This window comes from Netta rufina (assembly GCF_964035555.1).
Source record: "Netta rufina genome assembly, chromosome: 1".
In the NCBI taxonomy this organism is placed as follows: Eukaryota; Metazoa; Chordata; class Aves; order Anseriformes; family Anatidae; genus Netta; species Netta rufina.
This window is the reverse complement of record NC_140123.1, coordinates 205,852,465-205,876,258: the sequence shown is the minus strand read 5'-3', so window position 1 is coordinate 205,876,258 and position 23,794 is coordinate 205,852,465. Positions and strand designations below refer to the sequence as shown.

The following is a 23,794-nucleotide window of genomic DNA, read 5'->3' as shown; positions in this document are numbered from 1 at the left end:
GTGTGAGGAAAAGCACCAGGCAGGGAGGTGTCGAGGCCTGAGCAGGGGCTGCAGCGCTTGGCAGCAGCTTTCCGCACGCCTTTACCTGCTTGTCTGAGAGCGCTGACGGATGCTCCTCTTCGTTGGCCATGGCCGGGCAGCTCCGAGCCAGGTCCTCCAGTCTCCTCTCTGCCACCGGGCACAGCCTGGGGACAGGCTGGGAGCCGGGGGGGTGGCGCTGGCAGCAGAGCCTCTCCCGCAGCCGCCTGGGCTCGCTCCTGCGCCCGGCTGTGGGACCTGGCCGCGGCTCTGGCTGCGCGGCGCGGCCGGAGGAACCTGCCCAGCCGGGCACTTCCCCGGCGCCGTGCAGGCTGCTGCGTGCAAGCCCTGCGAGCAGGGAGGGGACCGGCCCCTCGTGGAGCCCGGGCGGGCGTGCGGCAGAGCCTTCGCGCCTCCCCTCGCGCACCTGGGGCATGAACAGAGCAGGAGAAGCAGCTCCCGCGGGCGCAGGCGTGAGCGCGGCCCCGTTCTGTCCCTGCACATCCCCGCAGCTCGGCCTGCTGCGAACAAGGCCGTGTGGGCATCCCCGCAGCTGCTGCTACAGGCACAGGATGGCTTCTGGAGAAGGGGAAACTGAGGCACGGCATCCCTGTGCAAGGTGAGCCCACAGCCTGGCTGCCCGGCCCGATGGTGCCAGCGGGCCCTGGAAGTGAGCCCCTTTGCTCCGCAAGCACCGGGGGTGAGTGGGGACAGGGAGCCGGGCAGGCTCAGCGCAGCCACTTGCTGCAGGATGCTGCAGCTCAAAGCAGGAAGCTCTGGCAGGGGAAGCCCCCACGAGCAGGACGGGCGCTGCTGAGCGCAGCAAAAAGGCTGCTGGAGGTGGGGAGGGACGAGCAAAACGCGACAGGCTCCCTGCGGGCGGCCACCGCATCGGGAGTGGTGATTGCAGCCACTTCCCCCTGTGACAAGGGATGTTCAGGTACGGGGTGCACAGAGCGAACTCCTCCGTGTCCATGCACAGCCTGAGATGGGACTGGAGGCGCAGGAAAGAAGCAGGAAAGAAGCGTGTGCAAGACCCTGTGGGTGCACCCAGCACCTTGGTGCCACCTCAGCAGCCCCGGCCGAGCCCCGCGGTGCCCGGTGCTGACAGGGAGGCTGCGGTGCCGCGAGGTGTGCGCCCCCACCCAGCTCACCAAACAGCACGCCAAGTCCTGCTTCAAATATAGAGATTTCAGGTTTATTTGGGAGGGCATTGGCTGAACGGAGAGGAAAGAGGGAAGGATGTGCGGGAAGGTGTGAGGGAAGGAGAGGGGCTACGGGGGAACAGAGCCCCACAGGCACCTCCTGCTTCCAGCTCACCAAACGGGGACCGGAGAAGGGACATCTCTCAGCAGGGCCAACGACTGCTTCAAAGCCTGAGACCCCTGGAGCAAGCTCTCCGATTTCGACCCCACCGTCTCCACCGGAGCAGCACGTGGATGCAGCCTCAGCCCGGCCCCGGCACGGAGGCACCTTCCTGCAGCAGGAGCTGTTCCCTGCTTGGCTTGGGTGCCCCCTTCCAAGACCTCCTTGGTCAGCTGCGGATTCTGCCTGGGGCAGTTTTCCCTGAGGAATTTTAGAGGAGAAATTAGCACCGGGGGTTGTTGGCAGAGAGGTGCCCGCGGAGCTCTGCTCCTCGCCAGCAGCGAGGCAGGAGCTGTGGAGAGGGCTCCAGGAATTTGGCTACTGAGATGAGGACTGCTGGCACGGCTCTGAAAGGAAAAAGGGCTCTGCCCTGGCGAGCTGCTACAGCTCCCAGCGGGCTGGGGACTGTTAAACAAGGCTTGGTGCCCGTGATTACAAACATCCCCTATGCTCCAAGACAGGGAAGTTGTGCTTCAGCACCCAGGCTTTCATTAAAACAAAGCAAGTGCACCCCAACAAGCCTCCAGCGTGATTTTGCCCCCGCAGGAGAGGCAGCTCCAGGAGCTGCAGCGAGAGCCCATCCAGAGCCCTGCTCCCAGGCCCCCCACGTCTCTTTCTGAAAGCAGAACGTCCCTGCCCAGCTCTGACCGATTAAACTCCAGCACAAACACTTCCCGAGGGGCTCCTCCCACCCAGCACAGCTCCTCCAACCTCTTGGAGGTGGTGACTTGGTGCCAGCAGGCGGCACTGCCAGCACGGTACCTGGCACCCTCGTTTTGCCCTCCTGGCCCTGCTTCACCTCCCTGACACGAAGCCCAGGCGCTGTGCCCCAGGAGCAGCTCGCTGCAGCAGCGGTGCTTTGCACAGCGATCCCCTCCACAAAGCCCCACGCGAGCTGCAGGCAGAGGTTGTGGCCCCCTGGGACACAGCTCCAGCCGAAATGTCACCCGGACTTGGTTTTTGTCTGGCTTTTTGGGGCCCCATCCCCATCCCAGGGCCCTGGGTGACCGGGGGGTGCCCTCTAGTGGATGCAGCACCCAAGGGATCCATCGAGCCCCCCACGGGGTGGGCAGAGCCCCGGGAACAGAGCCTGCCCCTGGAGGAGGGCGGCTGCTCCCTCTGCTCCCAACCAGCCCAGCAGGGAGGGCAGAGGGGCTGATGTGACCCCCCCCTCCAAAGGGCCTTTGCAGCCAGCTGTAAAAGGCACACAGCAGACACCCCCCCACCGACCCAGGGCTCGCAGCTTGGGTCTGAGCAGCCAGGAGCCAGCAGCTCCCGAGCAGAGCTGCAAAGAGCAGGAACACCAGCCCCGGCCTTACAGCGGCATACCAGGACCTGAGGTGTTTCAAAACGCTTCGGCTTCCTTCCTGGCAAGCTCAGCAGTTCACGGGGAAGTTAAGCAAGAACCTCCAGGGCCAGGCAGCAAAGCACAGCCTCACCGCTCCCAGAGCTGCCACCTTCTGCCCCTCGCTTCCTCGGGCTTCTCCCATCGCAGCAGGAGCGACGCCTCGCCCCCAAACAGAACCGCGGAGCCCCAGCAGCTCAGTGAAACTCCCACGGGTTCAAAGGAGGCTGCTGAAGGTTTCTCGTTGCCTGTTTTGGCCTCTTGCTTGGTTCCCATCCCCGGCAGGGTCAGCAGGCTGAGCTCTCAGCTCCAACAGCCCCGGCACAGCACCTTCTGCTGGCACCGTGTGCCCCCCACAGTCATGAGGCGTCCTTAGAAAATCCTGCTGGGAAACACAGCTACCAGCACAGAGAGGATTCCTGGTCAGAAACGAGAGAACAGCTTAATGCAGTGTCCTCTGGTGGTCCCCAGCGCTACGAGGGGCTGCTGCAGCCACTGGTACAGATTTGGTGCTAGGTCGTGAGACGTTTTGAGAAATTGCTCAAGATTTGCTGCGTTTGGATGCTGCTGGTAATTAAGACTCATCCTTCCTGCAGGCTTTCAGCTTGGCTTCCTTGATTTTTAACACCACGTTAAGTGCTTTTTTTTTTTTTTCCCTTTTTAAATTTGAGTCACGAGCCTGCACAGCATTTCAAGACCCAAGCGAGTTCCACCCTAACAGAGCTCCTCACCCTACGCCTGACAAGTAGAGATTTTTTTTGTTAAAAAAATAAAAGCATCCGTATCTTTTTTTTTTTTTTTAGTCAAATTCTAACTCAGAGCAAATCCTCACAGCAGAGAGCACTGTGATCCCACCAGAGCAGTTGGCACAATTCGTGTAAACCAGTGCTAACAGCACCAGCTAAGCACAGGTCTTTGCTGGAAGCTCCCTGCTCCTTCGCACAGCTGGGGAGAGGCTGCCCCCAGTCCTAACTGGGAATCAGAAGCGTGTTACTGGGCAAGAGCTGGTGGGGGTAGCACCGACCACCTCATCTCTTCCCAGAGGGCCACCAGCTGCTGTACGCCGACTGTTTCCTGATCGTTTGCTTCTCTTCTGGGCTGAAATGCAGAATGGTCAGTATGGCAGTTAGAGTCTGCTGGCGCCCGAGGGAGTCCGGCAGCGTCAGAAACCTGTAGACGATGTTCTTGAGGTACTCCAGGTTGGCCCCCTCCCTGCTCTTGTCTCTGAAGTTCTTCTGGATCTCGTTCTGAAGCGCCGACACCTCTTCCCGGTGCTTCTCCTCCTCAGCCAGGACTTTCTCCTGCAGCTGGTGCACTTCCATCTCCAGCTTGTGCTTCTGCTTCCTCAGCGCTGCGATTTCCACCTCCTTGCGAGCCAGCTGCTCCGCGTACAAGAAGAAGGTGGGCTCGCTGGTGGCAGAGAGGTGCAGAGCCTGGGGGAGGACCTCAGAGGAATCCTCAGCTGGTGAATCAGCACCGGCAACGTCAGCGCCCGGCGCCCCGTAGGATTTGGAGCCCTGAAGCCCGGCGTAAGGCAGCACGATGGCTCTCAGCTGCTCCAGCTCTTGGTCCTTTTCCGCCAGCACCGCCAGCGCCCGGTCCCGCTGCTTGTGCATCTCCTCCTCCAGCTTCAGCGCCCGTTCCCTGTAGTCCAGCTGGCAGCGCTCCAGTTCCTGCCTGTGAAGCTGCTGCAGGTGGGACAACTCCTGCCTCCTGGCCTCCACGTCCAGCTGGTGCTGCTTCTCCGTCTCCTCCGCGGACAGCTGAAGCACGACGTACTTCTCCTTCAGGTCCGCCAGCTGCTCTTGAGCTTCCTCCAGTTCTTTAGCCAGATTGACGTCTTTGACGGACTTGTTCTTGAGAACCACCTGCGCCCTCATCTTGTACCTTTCAAACTCCTCCTTCAGCTGCTTCAGCTCCTGCTGGTAGTACAGGGCGGTGGCCTTCTCGCCGTCCGCAGCCTCGGTGCCCTTCGGCGGCTCCAGCTCGCACAGCTTCTCGATGTCCAGGGCGGGCTGGCTCCTCTTCGCCGCCGCCTGCAGGAGCTTCTTCAGCTTCTCCATCTTGTCCTTGAGGACGTTCACATCCAGGTTGGCTTCCTCTACGCTGACGTCCACCGGGGAGCGGCTGGAAGCCGCGATGGCCAGGGTTTTGTTCTCCTGGTCCAGCTGCACGATGCGGTCCTTCAGCTTCTGAATGACCAGCTGGTCCTTCTGCTTGGCCTTCTCGTAGGTGCCGAGCAGTCCCGACACCTCGGACACCTGCCCCTCCAGGTCGGCCACTCGCTGCTCCTCCATCTGGGCGTGCTGCCGGAGCTGCTCCTCGGCCTGTGCTGTCTGGGAGCAAAGAGACAGGGCAGGGGAAGTTATCTCGGAGCTCTAGGACGAGGGCTGCAGCCATACACGGCCTCGGTTCTGCCCTGCTGACCTCCAAGCAGGCGTGGGGCCATCCCGTGCCCTAACTCCCTATGTGACCCCCCACCCTGCCGTGCCCGCCTTTAAAACGGAGATTGAAGGACAAAATAAAATGATAAAATACACTTGGTTCTGTTCCCTGCTCTGCAGAACGGCTGTTAGCAGCATTAGCTGCGCTGCTGTAGGTGTGCGGGGGGTGGGAAGCAGCAGGCTCGTGCCGCAAGCTGCTGCAGGGTTTTTTGAAATGTGCCCGTGCCCTAAAGCTTTAATGCACCTCACTGCTCGGTTCCAAACACAGCGCTCCCTGTCTTTGCCTTTTTTCCTTTCCCTTCAGCTCTCCAAACTCCACCAAAGCCCTGGGCCTTCAGCAGTGCAGGTCTGGGGAGCCCCTGGGCCAAACCTCTCCGTGCTGGTCCCACCCGTGCAGATCCACCAGCTGCACAGCTCCTTCCACACGGCCCCGTCCGCACCCCTGCGGTCCGACAGGCTTTGTCAGAGAAGCTGTGAAGCCCACCGAAATCCCTCATCAGCACCATAAACGAGGGGAAAGCCGATTCCCTTGGCTCTCTCCCTAATCCTCCTGATTTAGGGAGGGTTACTGAGCAGTTATTTCCCTCTGTGAGCTATTTTAAGGGTGCCTTGCACTGCACTGAAGTACTTTACAGAGACAAGACCGTGCTCATTGTCACGGCAGGCCAGAGCAAAGGTCTCTCTCCTCCCAGCTTGGCCACACCAGAGCTGAACGAGGCTGCTGAGGACAGTCACTGTGTAACCAGACCCAGCAGCCACCACCTGACTCACGCACCGAGTCACCAACACCTTTCATTTTCCTCACGGAACCTCATCCTGCAAACACAGCAGCGACATTCCCCTGCTGCCAACCTCCTGGACTTTGCAGGACAAGGCAGGGGAGGAGAATGTGAGCTTTTCCAGCCTCAGAGCCTGCTCCCGGTGCTGCCCACAGGGGCAGCAGGAATTACCTTCCGCATCTCCTGCAGCAGCTGGGACTGGAAGTGGTTCTTCAGGCTGGCCATCTCCTCCTGCAGATCCTGCACCCGCGGGTCCGGCTTCTTCCTCTCCTCCTGCACGGCCTGCAGCTCTCTCTTCAGGTCTTCCACCTCCTGGCTCAGCTGCCTGATCTGCAGCTCGTAGCCCTCCGCTCGGTCGGCCATGCTCACCCTCCCGGCCAGCGCCTCCCTCGTCTCCTCCAGCTTCAGCTCCGCGTCCTGGCGCAGCGCCCGCTCGCTCTGCAGCAGCTTCTGCAGCTCCCGCAGCATGACGGCGTGGTCGCTCTGCTCCTGGGCCCGGTCGTGCTGCTGCGTGATCAGACGGGCTTTGGTCTCGGCCAGCTGCTCCTGGACGGACCTCAGCTCCGTCTCCAGCTTGTCGGTCTCGTCCTCCGCCTTCTTCATGGCGTCATCCAGGTCCTGCTTCATCTTCTTCTTGTCCGCTTGGTACGAGGCTTCCATGCGGGACTTCTCCTGCGTGACCGTTGACAGCGCGCTGGTCAGGGTGGCCAGCTGGGTCTTCAGCTGGAGCACTCTTTTGTCAGCCTCGGCAGCAGCAGAGGGAACATCCCCGCTGCTCGTGCTGACGCCGCTCTCCGAACCGTTTGTCTCCTCTGATTTAAGGGAGGAGGCTGCCGCTGCGGGCTTCTCATCCTCAGCCCCTTGCTCGCCCTTGGTACTGGCCAAACTGGTGGCTGTGTCTGCGCTGGTAGCTGTCCCCACGCTGTCCTCGCTGTGAACCGAGCTCTTGTCATCGGCAGAATCGGCAAAGGAAGAGCTGGAGCTAGCCACGGACGCGGGCTGAGCGCTGCTCAAGCCGACATCTGCCTCGTGAGACGCGGACAACACCTTCAAGCTGGCTTCCAAGGCTTCCTTCTCATTGATCAGGCTCTTGTAGGCGATCACGACATCCTTCAGCCGCGCCTGGTAATTAAGGAGCTGCTTCTTCTGCGACTCGATGGTCTCCAGAAGATCCTTCTTACTCGGGCCGCCCCCGAAATTCATGCCAAACTTCTCCATGACTCTTCACGCGACCTGGAAGGAAAAACACAGCACAAAGACTGAACAAACAGCACTTTTGTGGCCAGCAGCACGCGGCCGATTGGGACCACGGTGCCCACACCCCCCAGAGCAGCACAGCGAGCGCCTGCAGGGCATTTTTAAACCCCCTGCAAAGGGCCCGAAGGGGCTGCGGGTGCCGGAGCCCTGCCGGGGGGAGGGAGCTCAGTGCAGCCCTGCCACAGCCCCGGCTCCTCAGGCTCCTGAGCCGGGCTCCCGGAACGTCCCAGTCTGGAAGGGGCCCTCGGGGCTCCCTGCCCCCAGCCCCTAGGGCCCCAGAGACCCCCCCAAACCCCCCCCAAGCCCAGGCCCTTCCCTCAGGGCCCCCCTTGACAGGCCCGGTGCCCCCTCCCCAACCCCCTCACACCCCCCGGAACCCTCCCGGTCCAGCTCCACGCCGCCCCCTCGGGCCCCTCCGCTGCCCCCCGGGGGCAGAGCTCAGCGCCCGGCCCCCCGTGAGGCCCCCCCGGACCCCCCGGTCCCCCCCAGCCCCTCAGCGCCCCCCCGGCCTCACCTCACACCGGGCCGCGGGGCCGCCGCCCACAGCGCATGCGCAGGACTCCCCCCCTCCCACCACCGGCGCTCACCGCGCATGCGCACGGCTGGACGGCCGGGCCGGGCTGCACGCTGCGCATGCGCTGCTGGAGCCGTGCGGGACGGAGTCGGCAGCGGCCGGCACGGGGAGGCGGGGCTAAAATAATATGGGCGGGGCTAATCGCGAAAGGGGCGCGGTCTGGGTTAAGGGGGCGGGGCGCAACGCTACGGGCGCAGTAGGCGGAGGGGTAGGGAGTGGGCGGGGCCTGGTGTGAGTGGGTGTGGTCTGCGAGGAGGGGGGCGGGGCTTGGAGCGCGGGGGCGGGGCCTGGGGCGCGGCGCAGCTCCGGCAGCGGGGTCGCAGCGCGGCCGCCCCCACCCGGCCCGGCCCGGCCCGGCCCCGCCGCCGCCATGGGGCTGACGGTGTCCGCCATCTTCTCCCGCATCTTCGGCAAGAAGCAGATGCGCATCCTCATGGGTCAGCGCCCGGAGCGGCCGCGGGGGCGGGGAGGGGGTGGGATTGGGATGGGGATGGGGATGGGGTGGGATTGGGGTTGGGGTGGGGACAGGGATGGGATGGGGATGGGGATAGGGATGGGGATGGGATGGGGACAAGGATGAGGATGGGGTGGGATTGGGATGGAGGCAGGGATAGGATGGGGATGGGGATGGGGTGGGATTGGGATTGGGATTTGGATTGGGATGGCAATGGGATAGGGATGAGATGAGGTGGGATTGGGATTGGGATGGAGACAGGGATGGGATGGGGATGGGATGGGGACAAGGGTGGGGATGGGGTGGGACTGGGGTTGGGATTGGGATGGGGACAGGGTAGGATGGAGACAGGGATGGGATGGGGACAAGGATGGGGATGGGATTGGGATTGGGATGGAGACAGGGATGGGATGGGGACAAGGATGGGGATGGGATTGGGATTGGGATGGAGACAGGGATGGGATGGGGACAAGGATGGGGATGGGATTGGGATTGGGATGGAGACAGGGATGGGATGGGGATGGGGTGGGATTGGGATTGGGATTTGGATTGGGAGGGCAATGGGACAGGGATGAGATGAGGTGGGATTGGGATGGAGACAGGGATGGGATGGAGACAGGGATGGGATGGGGACAAGGATGGGGATGGGATTGGGATTGGGATGGAGACAGGGATGGGATGGGGACAAGGATGGGGATGGGATTGGGATTGGGATGGAGACAGGGATGGGATGGGGACAAGGATGGGGATGGGATTGGGATTGGGATGGAGACAGGGATGGGATGGGGACAAGGATGGGGATGGGATTGGGATTGGGATGGAGACAGGGATGGGATGGGGATGGGGTGGGATTGGGATTGGGATTTGGATTGGGAGGGCAATGGGACAGGGATGAGATGAGGTGGGATTGGGATGGAGACAGGGATGGGATGGGGATGGCAACGGGATAGGGACAGGATGGGGATGGGATGGGGACAAGGATGGGGATGGGGTGGGATTGGGATTGGGATGGGGACAGGGTGGGATGGGAATGGCAACAGGGTAGGGATGGGATGGGAATGGGGTGGTATTGGGATTGGGAGGGGGACAGGGTGGGATGGGGATGGGATGGGGACAAGGATGGGGATGGGATGGGATTGGGATTGGGATGGGGCAGGATGGGATGGGGTTGGCAATGGGATAGGGACAGGATGGGAATGGGGTGGGATGGGGATGGGATGGGGATGGGATGGGGATGTGGATGGGGCACGGAGTGGTGCCGGTGCCGGTGATGCCTCCTCTCCGTTGCAGTGGGGCTGGACGCTGCCGGTAAGACCACCATCCTCTACAAGCTGAAACTGGGCGAGATCGTCACCACCATCCCCACCATCGGTGAGCACCCGGCACCGTCACCCCGTGTCCCCAGGCACCATCACCCCGTGTCCCCAGGCACCGTCACCCCGTGTCCCCAGGGTGGCGAGGAGCAGGACGTGCCCCCGGCCACCCCAGTGCTCCACCACTGCCCTCCCAGTATCCCCCACAGGCTGTGCGGGTGGGATCTTGGCTCTCACCCCAATATACCACCAGTGGCCACCAGTACGGGGATCCCAGTGGCCCGTCCCTGCCCGTCCAGGCTGGTGGAGAGCATCGGGACCTGTCTGAGCCATTGGGGCCGGGAGGCTGGGGCTGGTGCCGTGGGGTGCCCCGATGGGGTGTCCTATGGTGGTGGTCGGGGTAATGGGGCAGGGAGCACCCATGGTGATCCTGCTGGTGGTGTGGAGCTGGGAGAACTCACCAGAGGGTCACGCTGCCCTTTGGGGGAGCTGGGCAGGGAGAATAGGGCAGGGGAAACCCCAGAAGCTCAACGAGGACAGTGCCAAGTCCTGCCCCTGGGGAGGAGCGACCCCAGGCACCAGGTCCTGCTGGAGAGCAGCTCCACGGAGACCCTGGGGGTGTGGGGGGCAAGGGGGAGGCACACGGGGGAAGAGCAGCACCCCTGGGCAGCGGGTCTGGAGAGGTGCCCCTGCCCTCTGCCCGGCCCCGCTGAGACACCTCTGGGTGCTGGCTCTGCTGCTGGGCCCCCCAGGACAAGGGGAAAGGGGAATGAGCCCAGGGAGGGGTCACGGCGCTGAGGGGCTGGGACATCTCCCACGGGAGGAGAGCTGGGGTGGCTCGGGGGCATCTCATCGGTGTGTAGGGATCCCTTTTTTGGGGGGAGCCCAGCGCCAGGACCAGGAGCACTGGGCACAAACTGGGGCCGGGAGGCTCCCGCTGACCACTCCTGTGCCGGGTGGGGGACGGAGCCCTGCCGCAGGGAGGTTGTGGGGTCTCCCCCGTGGGGTCTCCCCCGTGGGGGTCTTCAAAACCCACCTGGACGTGGTGCTGGGCTGACGGCTCGGGCTCCTGGGGTGCCCCCAGCCCCCGCTGGCCGTGGTTTGGGGGGGTGAGCACCCGCTGCGCCGCGCTGCGCCGTGCCACACGGGTTCTCCAGGGGATGCTTTTGGGAAACGGCTGGGACAATCGCGTGTTGCTGGTGCTGGGCAGCCAGCAGGGCCCAGGTGAGCATGCTGGGGGGTGCTTTAGGGGACGGGGGTGCTCGGCTGAGGGCTTTGTGGGTGCCTCTTGGAGCCAGCCAGCCCGCAGCACCAGCACTGGCTGTGGGTGGAGATGCTCCCTGGGGGGCGCGTGGCCGTGCCCCCTTGCTCTCCTCCCCACCATGCCCCCGACCCAACCTCTGCAGGGTTCAACGTGGAGACGGTGGAGTACAAGAACATCTGCTTCACGGTCTGGGACGTGGGCGGGCAGGATAAGATCCGGCCCCTGTGGCGGCACTACTTCCAGAACACGCAGGTACGCGGCGTGGCCGTGGGCACGGCACGGGGACCCCACGGTCCCGGTCATCGGGATGGGCCCACGGGGGCATTCCCCATGGGAAGGGAGGGTCTGAGGTGGAGAAACCCCTGGGGGGAGCAGGTATGGGGGAAATGTGGCAGTGCTGACCCCCACGGTGCTCCGCGTGGCCAGGGGGTGGGGGGGCCCTGTCCTCTCCGCTGCCCGCTGCCCCCCGGCCTCCCCTGCAGGGCCTCATCTTCGTGGTGGACAGCAACGACCGGGAGAGGGTGCAGGAGTCTGCGGATGAGCTGCAGAAGATGGTGAGTGGCATTGGGGGGGTGCTGCTCCCCAAGAGAGCTCTCCCCAAATCGGGGCTGCTGCCGGCTCAGGGCGTGCTCCCTGGGGATGGGTCCGATGGCGGTGACAAAGCACAGGGACCATTTTCCCACTTGGAGAGGGGAAGATGGCCAAGGAGATGCTGGGTTGTGTTATAATTATAATTAACCAGGGCTCTGCTGGCTGAGGCACTGGGACCAGTGGTGCAGGAGCCCGTGTCCAGCACCCCTCGTGCCACGGCAGCACCAGCACCGGCTCGCTGAGCGGGGCACGGTGAAGCCTGGTGCGCACGGGGAGGGCAGGCAGCTGTCAGGGATGACATCCAAAAGCTGGTCAGGGTGGCAGGGATCGCACACTCCTTGTCTCTCTGGGCACAGAGCATCCTTGGGGTGGGAAGAGGGCGCAGAGTGAGCACGCAGCAGCCTGGGAGCGGGGTGTGAGGACAGCCCGGTGCCCCCCGGCTGCTCCCCCTCGTCTGCAGAGCCCCGTTCTGTTTGAGGCAGATCTTTGCTCTGCTTTTGTTGGGAAAACCTAGCGTGTTTGCAGCAGTGCTGCTCGTTTGGGAGCAGAGCAGTGCCCTCTGTCACCTGGGGCCGTGCCGCGGGGCCGTCCTGTGCGGGCACGACGTGGGCGCAGGGCTTGGGAGCCCCCCCTGCGGGGACACCGATGCCCCCAGGCTGCAGAAACCCTGGGGTTTTCCACGCTGCAGGGATCCCGTGGAGGCCACAGGGTGCAGGGACGCAGGGCTGGAAGCTCGGCGGTCCCCGAGCCCAACGGGCAGCGATGGGGGCACGCGGGGAGGGGGGGGGACAGAGGATCCAGAGCCCTCCTGGCCCCGTGCCTGGCTCAGCCGCCCCCACCTCCCTGCAGCTGCAGGAGGACGAGCTGCGGGACGCCGTGCTGCTGGTGTTTGCCAACAAGCAGGACATGCCCAACGCCATGGCTGTGAGCGAGCTGACCGACAAGCTGGGCCTGCAGGCGCTGCGCAGCAGGACCGTGAGTGCGCGGGGACCTCGGGGGGACCTCGGGGCCACCCCGGGGCGTGCGGCCAGGAGCCCCTTCCCCGCCTGGCCGCCTGCCACCTCTCCTTCTCCCTCTGTTTTGCAGTGGTACGTGCAGGCGACGTGTGCCACCCAGGGCACGGGCCTCTACGACGGGCTGGACTGGCTGTCGCACGAGCTCTCCAAGCGCTAGCCGCAGCGTGGGGCGCGGACGGGCCGGGGACGTCTCCCAGCTGCTGTTCTCTTTGGGTTCCTTTACTTATTTTCTTTTTTTTGGGGGGTGTTTTTCCTTTGCCCCCAGCGTGGCCTCGTCTCTGTGTGTTTATCTGTTCAGGACTTGAGCCTCAAGGACTCTTCAGGCAGCTCTGCCTCTGTGCCGGCCGTGCCCTGCCTGCGAGCGGCTCCCCGGGAGCCTGCGGGGCCGGGCGAGGGGCTCGGGCTGCATGGATGCTGCAGGAAAGGAGGGATCCTGCTTTTTGTCCTTCCACAAACCGCATAGTTCTCTCGGGGAGGGGGCGTATGGCTGCGTAACGTGCTGTTGTACGTGGAGTAATTAAACACCACCACTTCGTACCCTGTGCCCGGCGCGTCCCTGCTGCCTCCGGGGACACCTTGGAGCCCCGCTCTCCACGCGTGTCTTCAATGAGCATCTTGGGGCAAGGGGATTTGGGCTTCAATTCAACCTCACCTGCACCGTGTTGGGACACAGAGGAGGTGGGCCCAGGCTCTGCAGGTCTGTCCCGCTGTCCCCTGAGCCATCCTATAGCCGCCCCGGTGCCTGGGTGCTCCAAACCAGGAGAGGTTTGGTGGTTTGCTCGTGGCCAGCCCTGCTGCTGGGGCTGTGCTGGGAGGGAAACCCTCCTGCTGGCACGCGGGGTCACCTCGGGGCATGTGCTGCAGGGCTGCTAATTGGGTTGCAATTAGTGGGGCTGCACAAAGCCTGATGGCAGAAGCGGAGCCGCGTGCGCTCAGCTGCTGCGTCCCCGCTGCCAGGGGAAGGACGACGGGCACAGAGCACCCTGGGGACTGCCAGCAGCACTGCCACACGTCTGTAGGGGTGTGCGTGTCCCCCTGCCAGGGGGATGGATGTGTGTCCTATCCGTGTGCCTTGCAGAAAGGTGCTCCCCGTGCCGAGCCGAGCCATGTGCTGCCGGTCCCTTTGGGGACACGCTGTCCCTGCGGGGTGACAATAGGGCAGCACACTTGGGGCTGGGGGCTGCGGGTTCCCACGGCACCACCGGCTCCCACAGCAGTCCCAGGCTCTCCAGATTCCCCAGGTTTTTACCCCTTGTGTTTGGTTTTTGCAGCGTGGGCTCCCGTTGCAGGCTGGCTTACAGCTGTGTGCCACCATTTATTCAGGTTTGTTCTGCACTGGGTCCCCATCGCTCAGGTTCCCAGGGCTCGGTGCTGCTGTCCCGAGACGGTGGGGTCCTTTCCTCAGCCTGTTCCCCACGCCTTGGTCCTGCCCTGCACGTGCAGCCCGATTCCAGCTTTCACTGCAGGCATCCAGCCATGCACAACACATCTCACAGCATCTCCAGCAGCTTGGCAGGGTCTCACGGCTCGCACCCACCCTGCCCCACGGGGCTAAGAAGGGGTCAGGAGAAGCCAGGACCCAGCTGGCTCAGCCCTGCCCATCAGCTCCTGGTGCTGGGCTTCCCCCAGCCTCGTGCACGGTCCCGCTGGCACTGGGGACAGCGCTGTCCCCATCGCCCTGGAGCAGTGGCACAGGGGAGAGGGGCTTCAACCTGTGCTACCCCTCTCCCAGTGGCGTGGCGCAGCCAGCCTGCTCTCAGAGAGCTGGGAAATAAAAAAACAAACAAAAAAAAAAAACAACCCTGTGAGTGATTTAATGAATTTAATGCCCCATTTACCAGCAGCTCCTCCCGCCTGGCCTGGCCAGCAGCCTCAGGCTGAGCTGAGCGGTGCCTTCCCGTGGCAGTGGGGTGGCTGCGGGTGTCACTTTGGCACCCAGCCGCTGCCACCTCCTAGCCTGGGAGCCTCCGTGCCCTTTCCATCGCCCTGCCTCGGTCCCTTTGGGTGCTGCTGTCCCCACGTCCCCCCTTGCAGGAGGGTGTCTGGCTCCTCCGGAGCCCCCTCTCCTCCAGCAGCGCGGCTGGAGGTGCTGGGACGTGGTGGCCGGAGGGGACAGGATGCGTCCCCGTGGCCACACCGAGGTCCCCATCAGCTCCAGGACCCCGGGGGAAGGAGAGCAAGCAGGGTGCTCCCCCCAGCTGGCTCCCAGCACCCCGCAGCATTTTGGGTGCCCCAGAGGGCACCCAGCCCCTACAAACATGCTCTGACCCCAGGCAGATGGATCCCAGTGGTGGCAGCGTCCTGCACCACGCACAGCCCCCTGTGGGGCTCGTTGCGGGTGGGTTCTGCAGCTGCAGTGCCAACCCTGAGGCCTGGACCATAAAATCCCCACCTGCAACTGCTAAATGTTTGTTTTCACGTCATGCATATTTCAGTCAGTTTTGGTTTTTAATGTTTTTGGAGGCCTGGGTGTGAAAATGCAGTTCACATCCCTGTCCCAACGTCACTCCCATCCCCGTCCCCACGTCTCCCCCATCCCTGTCCCCACCTCTCCCCCAGCTGAACATTTATTTTTGCTTACAAAAATCATTTTTTCCTGTTCATCAAGCACTAAGCTGGAGCTGAGACGTGTCCCAGGAGAGAGGGGCCCTTACCCTGCCCAGGCCAGGGGCTGTGGGGGGCTTGGGGACAGTGACAGCGGGGCAGTGTCCCTGTGCGGCCACCCCTGAGCTGCTTCCTTCAAATAAAACGATGCCCTGTGCTGGGGATCATCCCGGCTCTGCTGTTTTAAATTCAATTTTTAAACAAACAACCCCCAAACTTTTTATTTAGAACAAGGGACAGAAGCGCGGGGCTTTCTGGGACGGATTTTTGGTGCAAGCTCTTCTTCAAATCAATGCAAATTAGCACATTTTGGTCCTTTTTTTTTTTTTTTTTTTTTTTTTTTTTGTGGTCAAGGCCCTGCTGTGGGGATGACGTCCCCGGCTCTGTGGTGTCCTGTGAGGGGGGCAGGGGGGTGTTGGGGCCGGTGCCCCCCAGGCAGGGCTGGGGTCTCCCCGGTGGTGGGATGGGCGCTTGGGCACCTGGCGCCCCCTCCCCACGTGTGGGCAATCAGGTTTTCTGACCATAATTTGGGGATGTTGCAGACAGGAGGGGACAAGAGGCTTGAAACGGAGCGAGGGATGTAGCTGGGGACACAGCGGTGACCCTGCCTGGGGGGGCCACGTGCCGGACCCCCCCCTCACCTCGCTGTGCGCCCTCAGAGCCAGGGGCACCGCGGTGCGTGGAGGTGGGCGAGGGGCTCGGGCACGCAGCAGGCAGCAGCGGGGTGCAGGGGGGCTCGGGGGGGCAGCAGGGCGAAGGGGGGGCCCTCCAGGGGCTGCCAGGGAGCCGGAGGGGGGCTTCCACGGGGGGCCAGGCCTGCGGGACGGCACACGGGGCTCCGGCAGTGGGGCCAGGGGCACCCACCCCACTGCAACCCCCCCACGGGGCCGGGGCCAGGCAGGGAGGGGGAGCAGCTCCCCCCACCCTCCTGCAGCCCCTGGGACCCCGCAGGGCACCGGGGGCTCCCTCCCTGGCCGTGCCCGGGGGTCCCAGCCCCCGGCACCCCCTGCCCCGTGGCCCTTTTACCGCAGCGAGCGTCGTCCCAGGGGCTGGAGGCGCAGAGGTGCAGCGGGGCCGGGGGGGCCGGGGGGGTGCTGAGGCGGTGGCTGTGGCCGTGGAGGGTCTCCAGCGAGCTGGGGGGGCCGGGCAGGAGGTGCTGCGAGGGGAGCAGGGAGGGGGGCATCACCGAGATGCTCTGGGTTGCAGCGGGGGCACGGCACGCTGCGGGGGGCTCGCGCCCTCGGGGGCAGCTCCTGGAGCATCCACCCTGGGGGGGGGGGCACATTGGAGACCCCCATCTCCCACACGTCCCAGCCCCCCTGGGGTGCAGGAAGAGGCCCGGACCCCCTCCTACCTGCGCAGAGATGGGGGCTGTCACGGCGGGGGGGGGCAGGATCCAGTCGCACCAGGAGCCTGCGTGGGGAGAGCGGGAGGGCAGCGTGGAGACCCTGCTTTGGGGCTGGGGTCTCCCGTTCCTGGGGGGCACAGCGAGCAGCCGTGCCCCCTCCCCAGCCCTGGATGCAGCCGTGCTCCCCCCCAGGGCAGCCCCCAGCCCCTGCCTGGGGTTTTGGGAGTGGGTCCCATCCCCGTCCCCTCCACCCGGGGGCTGTCACCTGCACCGCCAGCCTCCAGCCTCTGCTTGGCCTCCCGCCGCCACTTGGCCCTTCTGTTTGAGAACCAGACCTGGGAGAGGAGGGAGGGGGTGAGGCTGTGCCCCCCCCTCAGGGTGGGTTCTGGGCAGAGCCCCCTCCCTCAGTCACGCTGGGCTGGGGACCTGGGGCTCTGCCCGGGGCCGGCCGGGTGGTGGGAGCCCCTCCAGGGCACGGGGGCTGCTGCCACGGAGCAGCCTGGGGGTCCCCCCCCCCAGCACCCCATCCTCACCCCCGTCAGACAGGAGAGGGCAGGAGAAGCAGGCAGGTACCGATGGAGCAGCCCTGCCCCTCTCCTGGAGACAAAACCTGCTCGTGGGGGTCCCCCCCTCTCCATTCTGGCACACGCGCGCTGCCCTGCCTCAGCCTGTTTGGAGACGTCCCCGCATGTTGGGGGACATCAGACCAGGAGGGGGCCCAGGCTGGGGACCCCCCCCGGCCACCAGGCTCTGCTCCTACCCTGATGGTTGTGTCTGGCAGCTGGGTGGCCGCAGCCAGTCTCTCCCGGGTGGCGGTGTCCGGGTACTGCCCCCTCTGAAATTCTGCAAGGGGGACAAGGTGCAATCAGCCCCTGCCTTGGGGTGACCCCCCCAGTGCCCTGAGGGGCTGATTGCTCAGCTGCTGCCCCGGGGGAGCCCGCACCTTCCTCCAGAGCCTCCGACTGCTGGCTGGAGAAGACCGTCCTGCTGCGCTGCTGGGTGCCTGGGGGGAGCTGCCGGCTGGACGTGGAGCCCCGGGGAGGGCGCTGGGTCCCCGGAGCAGCGGCTGTGCCGGCTTCGGGGGGCGAGCAGCAGCCCAGGGGGTGCGGGATGGAGGTGGGGGTGAGCGGGGGGGCTGCGGGGACAGAAATGGAGAAGGAGCCTGGGACTGTGCCCGTGGGGATGCCCGGGAGGGGCAGGGAGAGGGCAATGAGGGACAAAAGCCCCTTTGATTTGGGGGCTCGGGGGCAGTGCAGGAGTGTGCGGAGGAGCAATGTGCATGCATGTGTGTGTGCACATGTGTGTGTGCATCCATTTGCACGTGGCTGTGAAGCTTGGAGGGCAGTGGCAGGAGCTCTCCGTGCTCCCCAAACCAGTCCCTGCCGTGGGGTGCAGCCCCCCCAGCCCCTCTCCCTGGGGCCTCACCCCCAGCCAGCCTCACCCTGTGGCAGTGGGTCCCTCGCCGAAGCCCGGCCGGCTGCAGGGCACGGGTCCCTCTGCAGGCTCCTCAGCACCCGGTTGATGGAGGAGACCTGGGGGGGGGGAGAAATTTGGCTGTGCCGCCAGCAGGGCGCACGGCACCACGGCCACGGGGTGCTGCGAAGGTGGGAGCGGGGTCCAGGAGAAGCTTTGGGGTGGTGGGGGCAGCCTGAGCCAGCACCGAGGCAGGGAGGAATCGAAGCTGATTCCCCAATGTTTGTCCCTGAAGGGCTTTCCTGTGGCCGTGCCAGGGTCACCAAGCACCTGAGCACGTGCCAAGGGTTGTCCGTGCTGGGGACGTGCCCGTCTGCTCCTAACGGGGCAATCTGCAGAGGAGCTGGGGTCCGTGGGGTTATCGTGGGGGGTCTGTGGTTACAGCACACGGCTCTCAGCTGTGCGGGCTGCACTCTGTCCCCTCTCCCTGCCGGGACACTTGTGGCAGACCCATCGCTACAGCAGCCAAACACCAGAGCCGACACCAGGCTTGTGCGCGCTGATTTAGCTCAGAGGCAGCTCTTTTCCTCCCCTCCCCTCCCTGCCCAAGGCTTTTCTCCTCTCGCCAGGAAGCCCCAGGGGCAACCCCCAGCCCTGGGCAGCACCCTGCCCTCCTCAGGATTTGGCTTCTGCTGCGTATCCCTCTTGGGGTGGCACGGGGCTCGGCGGCTGGGTGCGGATGGGGACGGGTCCCCGGGACAGGCAGGCGCTGTCCCCGCAGGGTGGCCGTGCTGTGTTTCCTACTGCAGGCGGTGGTCCTGGCTCCCCTGCTCATCCCCACAATCCAGACTTCACCCCTGCTTGGCTCTTGCTGTCCCTCCGAGCATCCCTGCCTGCCCCATCCCACCTCCCCAATACGGGACCCCCACCCACCAGCCCCCAGCCATGGGTTCGGACCCTGCGTGGTGCCTGACCCCGGCACCCCCACGTCCCCCCAGGCTGGTACTCACGCTGGGGGTCCTGTCGCTGGCACAGACGCCCTCAGCGTGCAGCTGCTGCCGGATCTCCCAGGCGAAGAGTGCCGGCTGCTCCCGTTTTAGCTGCGCGATCCGTGCCACCACCTCGGGGGTGGCCGTGCGGGGCTTGCTGCCCCCGATGGCTTTGGGCTCCACGGCCCCTGTCCGGTAGAAACGTCCCAGGATCTTGCTGACGCAGCCGTTGGACACCTGCGGCACGGAGAGGCTGGGGGGTGCTCGGTGGAAAGGTTTGGGGGGGGGAGAACCGGGACCCCAACCCCCGGCCCCGGCGCACCTTGAGGCTGCGGGAGATGTCGGAGGTGCGCACGCCGCAGGAGGCCAGCTCGATGATCCGCTTCCTCTTGCAGGAGGGGAGGGGGCGGCCGTTCACAAAGAGCCCCCCCAGCTGGTTCACAGCGCTGGGGCCTGGGGAGAGGACAGGGGACAGGGAGGGCTTTGCAGGGTGAAGGAATGGGGTTTGGGGGGGGGTCCATCCCCTGTGTGCTGGGGGGAGCTTTGGTGGGGTCAGGCAGTGGGATTGAGCTCGGTGCTGCTCGCTTGTTGGGGTGGGGGGTGCTGGGGTGATCCCGTGTGTGGGTGTGCGCAGGGTGCAGGGGCACCGGGCAGGGACAGGGGCACGAACCCAGGTGGTACCAGCAGAAAAAAAACACCCCATGAAGGGGCACAGGGAGGAGGGTGATCCTGGTGGCAGCAGCGGAGAGCTGGGGCTGCACAAATGGGGGTCCCAGCAGCAGGGGCAGGCGGGGGGGCACCGAACATCAGCTGGGGACCAGGAGGACCCCGCAGAGCCACACGTCAGCCATCAGCACTAAACACACAGTGGCAGGGAACGGCAGCCTCCTTGTCACAGAGCTGGGGCCAGCAGCACCTCCCCGATGTCCCCAGTACCACGGATGTAGGGACAGGGACTCTGCTCCCCGCAGCCCCCCCGGTGCTCACCTTGATGCTGCATGGCGAGGCCTCACGGGGCTTCCCGTGCCGGGGAACTTTCAGGTGGTTTTTGGGAGGGGGGATAAATCAGTGCCAGTGTCCAGGGCTCGGCCACGTCCCCTGCAAGAAGAAAAGGGAGCAAGAGCAGAAGTACCCAGAGGAGGATGGAAATGTTCGAGGGCATCACACCGTTTGGAAAATCATTGCACTCCAGGGGAGCTCCAACGGAGCTCGGGCTTTAAAGTGCTCACAGAGCTGGAAGAGGCCCTCGGGCTCAGAGGTGCCTGGGGAGGTGCAGGGGACGCTGCCTGCACTGCCTGCACTGCTCCAGCACTGCCTGTGCCCAGGGCGTGCAGCACAGCTGGCTTGGCAGAGCCACGTCCTGGTGCCTGCGTGCGCTCCTGGGGATGAGCTGAGACTGGTGGGGGGATCCCTGTGCCCACCCCAGAGCCGGGCTCAGGACAGGAGGTTCTGGGGGCAGAGGAGCTGATGGGAGACTCACAGGGACATGGTCTGAGTGTGTCTGCAGCCCACAGCCTGGCTCTGCCAGCAGCCAGGGGATGCGCACACTTTGGGGAGCTGGTGACCTCCAGGCCAGCACCGGGTGACATCTCCAAACCTCCCTGGCTGCAGCAAGCCACAGCTCAGGAGCTTCCCCTGCCAGGGGGGGTCCTCCTGTTCGTAACCCCGTGGGGGTTCTGCATCTCCAAATTAGCCCTGTTCTTTTTTTGAAGGCACACAGCATCAGGCTCCCTTTTATCCCGTGCCAGCCCATCTCCATGCAGCCGGGAGCGCTACCTCCTGACAGCCCTGCTGCTGCTTCCCTTCCATTCCCCCAGTCCTATCACTTCAGGGACAGGGAGCAATGCTTCCCTCTTCTTCCCCCGCATCCTACCAGGACGTCACAGACTTCTGCCTCTCTCTCATCACCTCTTCTGCTGTGAGAAGCTGCCACACGCGTGGTGCTTTCCTGGGGCTGGGGCTTGGGCATGGGGGAAACACAGCTGCAGCCAAGTGAGGGAAGAGGAGGTTTGCAGCACAAAGCACAGAGCAGGGATGGGAAGCAGGGGTGCCACGGGTCCCCTATGCCTGGGCCACTACCCCTGCAAGGGGCTGCTGTCAGCACTGAGTGTCCCCAACCTCCCGGTGCAGCGCTGTGTGCCCGCAGGGTGGCTGCCCCCAGGGGTGAACGCTGCCCTCACTGCACGGCCTCCGGTGGCACTGCCCTCCTCTGAGCCTCCTCCAGCCTCCCCTCGATTTATTTTGAACCCAGCTGCTCTTTCCCACGTGAATCAGAAGCGCACCAGCCTCCCCGAAATCCCTCCAGGTCCATGCCGTGGGAGCAGGGACCTGGCAGCCGCAGGAGCGCGGTGCCGCGGGCTCTGCAGAGCCGCTGCTGCTTTACACCAGCCCGAGAAAAAGCAGGATTGGGAGCTCTGTTTTCATGCACAACAGCTCCGTGCTGATTCGCAAGCCGTTTATCACCCACTTGAACCCCTCTCTGCTGCCTGCCCAGCAGCTCCGGGCACAAGTGCGTGAGCTCACCGCTTCCCCTGCTTCCGCGCAGGCAGCGTCACCGTCTCGCAGCGCATTTATCCCAGGGCCGTGGTCTGGCTCCGTGCTCTGATTGCCCTGCCATAAATCCAGGGTTGCTCAGCTGCAGACAATGGCGTGGGGCTGGATTTACAGCCCTGTGTCGCCCAGCCAAGGGATATTTGCGAGGGACAACCCGCTGACAAGGAGCCTCTCCTCCTCCAGCCGGAGCCGCGCCAGCGCTCTGCCATCACCTCTGGCAGCTCAGCAGACCGTGGCTGGGTTTCCCCATGCACACGCACACTTCCAGAGTCCCTGAGAACTTTCCCAAGTCCCTGAGTGCTTCTGTTTGCCTGCTGCACCTTCCCTCACCCCAGATCCCGACCTCAGGCATTCCCATGGACTGAGACACCAAAGCCACAGCCTCCTTCCTCCGGCACAGCAAACCGAGGCAAACCCCTGTGGGGACAGCCCCATGGCACCAAACCCCTCTGGAGCAAGCACTGCCCCACGTGCTCCACAAAACAGCTTTCACTGGGGCCAGGGGGGCAGCCCCACAGCGCAGCCCCACATCTCACAGTGCAGAGGGGATTGGGGATGGTTCCAGTGAGGGCACTGGTGCCAGCCCCTCTCACAAGGAAAATCCCAGTCCCCTCCCTGCTCAGGCAGTAGCAGTCGTGGCAGTTCCTGAGCAGCGTGCTGAGCCACGGAGGTGCCACACAGACCTGTGGCTGCTGCTGCAACTGCTGCCTTCATGAAGTCACAGGCAGCCTCCTGCACGCCTGCTAAACCTGGAGTTTAACCCAAAATACCCCAGAAAACTCCTGCCTGTCCCCAGCACAAGGGTCTCTCTGCTGGAGTCTCCTAATCCCACAGCATCTTTCCAATGCCTCCCCGCACAGCCTGGGGATGTTGTTTGGAGACACTGACTGTGATTATGAAGTTCAACAAAAGCAAAATAAATCCAAGTAACTCAACAAGAGGGGGAACTCAGAGATCTCCCTGAAATGCCAACAAGCAGTGCACCCAGTCTCCCTCTCCGCTAGGAAGGGGACGGATTGCCCCTGTGCAAAGCTCCCGAGGCTGTGCATGGTGGCAGAGAACAAACCTTTCCCACCAGGAGTGTTTCCCCATGGGGGTCAGCGTAGCCCCGCTGGCATTCCCCAGCTTTGTGCCACCCGAGGGCTTGGCCAGTGCTCCAGCGGGACACCCAGGGACTTCTTTCCCCATGGGTGCATTGAGAAAGCCAAAAACGGCTCAGAGGTGTGAGCTCCTTGGGGGCTGTTGGGGGACCTCAGCTGTAGCCAGAGGCGTGGTGAGCGTGGGCTTTGTGCAGAGGCGAGGAGAGGAAAGGAAAGGAGTTAAATGGGACAGGAATAGACTAGAAAAGAGCAGAGCAGCCCGTTCCCAGAGGAAGCTCCAAACCTTCCCAGTGTTAAAGCATCCTCACCACCCCACTGCCACCAGGAATCGCTCGCTGTGGCTGCACAGGTGAACCTGCCCTGACCAGAAATCACAACCCCACACTTCCCACGCAGCCCTCCCGCGTCCTGCCCTAAATTCTGTGTGTGCAGCCGTGCGTGGAGGTGTGCACACCTGTACATGAGTGCACGCACACACACATCGGAGTGCACTTTTGGGCGTGGGTGCACATTTACACAGCCACACGTTCCTTCCTTGGTGCAGATCTGTGCACCCGAGTGCACTTTTGTGCCTGGACGCACATTTATGCACGCACACGTCCCTTCCTCGGTGCAAGGCTGTGCACATGTGCCCGTGCACACCTACACGTGTGCAAGTGCTCGTGCATGCACCTGTGCCTGTGCCCGTGTGTCCACGGCCTCTCGTACACGCACGCGTGCCCATGCGAGCGCGTCCCCGCGCATGGGGGCTCCCGGGGGGGTCGGTACCTGTGGAGCCGAACCGGGCCGTCCTCGGAGCCAGCCGGTGCTGCCGTGCTGCTGCCGTGCGGGGCTGCTCGAGAGGGAGCGGGGCCGTGATGTCACGGGGCAGGAGGAAGAGGAGGAAGGGGAGGAAGGGGCGGCCCCGATGGGGACCGAGCAGCCGCGCCCAGCCCACGCGGCCGGCCCCGAGCCCCGGCGGAGCCCCCCGAGCCGGGCAGCGGGGCCGGTGCCGGTGGTGCCGCCGGTATTTCAGCACCAGCGGGCGGCGGACAGCAGGTGCCCCGCCGCATCCCGCCCCGAGCATCCCCGCAGCCCCCGGCGGAGCCTCCCCGGAGCCCGGCCGGTGCCCCGCGAGCCCCGGGGGCTGCGCTCCCGCGTCCCCCGCAAAGCAAACAGGGACAGGCTGTGTTGCAGACACACCTGCCATATGGTAGAGTGCTTCGGATTCAATCATAAATCGAGGCCAGATTCTGTTTTATTACGTAGATATAGTTTTTTTTTCCTGCGTTGAACAAATAGAAGGCGGCCCGGGGTGGATGGGCACTGCGGGGACTGCCCCGGTGTGCAGCCCGAGGCCCGGCACAGATGGCCCCCCTCGCCCGGCC

General features: G+C 64.4%; 3 protein-coding genes across 3 annotated transcripts; 1 reads left to right on the top strand and 2 right to left on the bottom strand.

Moving 5' to 3' along the window:
- Nucleotides 1–1,240: 1,240 nt before the first annotated feature.
- On the bottom strand, nucleotides 1,241–7,758 carry GCC1 (GRIP and coiled-coil domain containing 1). Its single transcript, XM_084288379.1, has 3 exons — nucleotides 7,723–7,758; nucleotides 6,123–7,184; nucleotides 1,241–5,064 (listed from the first exon to the last, which is right to left on the bottom strand). Exons 2-3 carry the CDS (start codon nucleotides 7,167–7,169, stop codon nucleotides 3,757–3,759), a joined length of 2,355 nt encoding a protein of 784 aa, XP_084144505.1. The 5' UTR covers nucleotides 7,170–7,184; nucleotides 7,723–7,758; the 3' UTR covers nucleotides 1,241–3,756.
- A 394-nt stretch (nucleotides 7,759–8,152) lies between these two features.
- On the top strand, nucleotides 8,153–12,605 carry ARF5 (ARF GTPase 5; the record flags this gene model as incomplete). Its single annotated transcript, XM_084285786.1, has 6 exons — nucleotides 8,153–8,219; nucleotides 9,527–9,607; nucleotides 10,956–11,065; nucleotides 11,296–11,367; nucleotides 12,254–12,379; nucleotides 12,491–12,605. The coding sequence occupies 6 exons, from the start codon at nucleotides 8,153–8,155 to the stop codon at nucleotides 12,575–12,577; spliced, it is 543 nt and encodes a 180-aa protein (XP_084141912.1). The 3' UTR covers nucleotides 12,578–12,605.
- A 2,768-nt stretch (nucleotides 12,606–15,373) lies between these two features.
- On the bottom strand, nucleotides 15,374–19,774 carry PAX4 (paired box 4; the record flags this gene model as incomplete). Its single annotated transcript, XM_084306467.1, has 10 exons — nucleotides 15,374–15,417; nucleotides 16,051–16,180; nucleotides 16,379–16,437; nucleotides 16,638–16,707; nucleotides 17,133–17,215; nucleotides 17,316–17,507; nucleotides 17,814–17,904; nucleotides 18,796–19,011; nucleotides 19,097–19,227; nucleotides 19,762–19,774. The coding sequence occupies 10 exons, from the start codon at nucleotides 19,772–19,774 to the stop codon at nucleotides 15,374–15,376; spliced, it is 1,029 nt and encodes a 342-aa protein (XP_084162593.1).
- Nucleotides 19,775–23,794: the final 4,020 nt, after the last annotated feature.

Coding starts and splice junctions, on each gene's coding strand:
- GCC1 (XM_084288379.1), bottom strand. CDS start 7,169: ATGGAGAAGTTTGGCATGAATTTCGGGGGCGGCCCGAGTAAGAAGGAT. Junction 5,065..6,122: donor TGCTGCAGGAGATGCGGAAG/GTAATTCCTGCT, acceptor CTTTGCTCCCAG/ACAGCACAGGCCGAGGAGCA.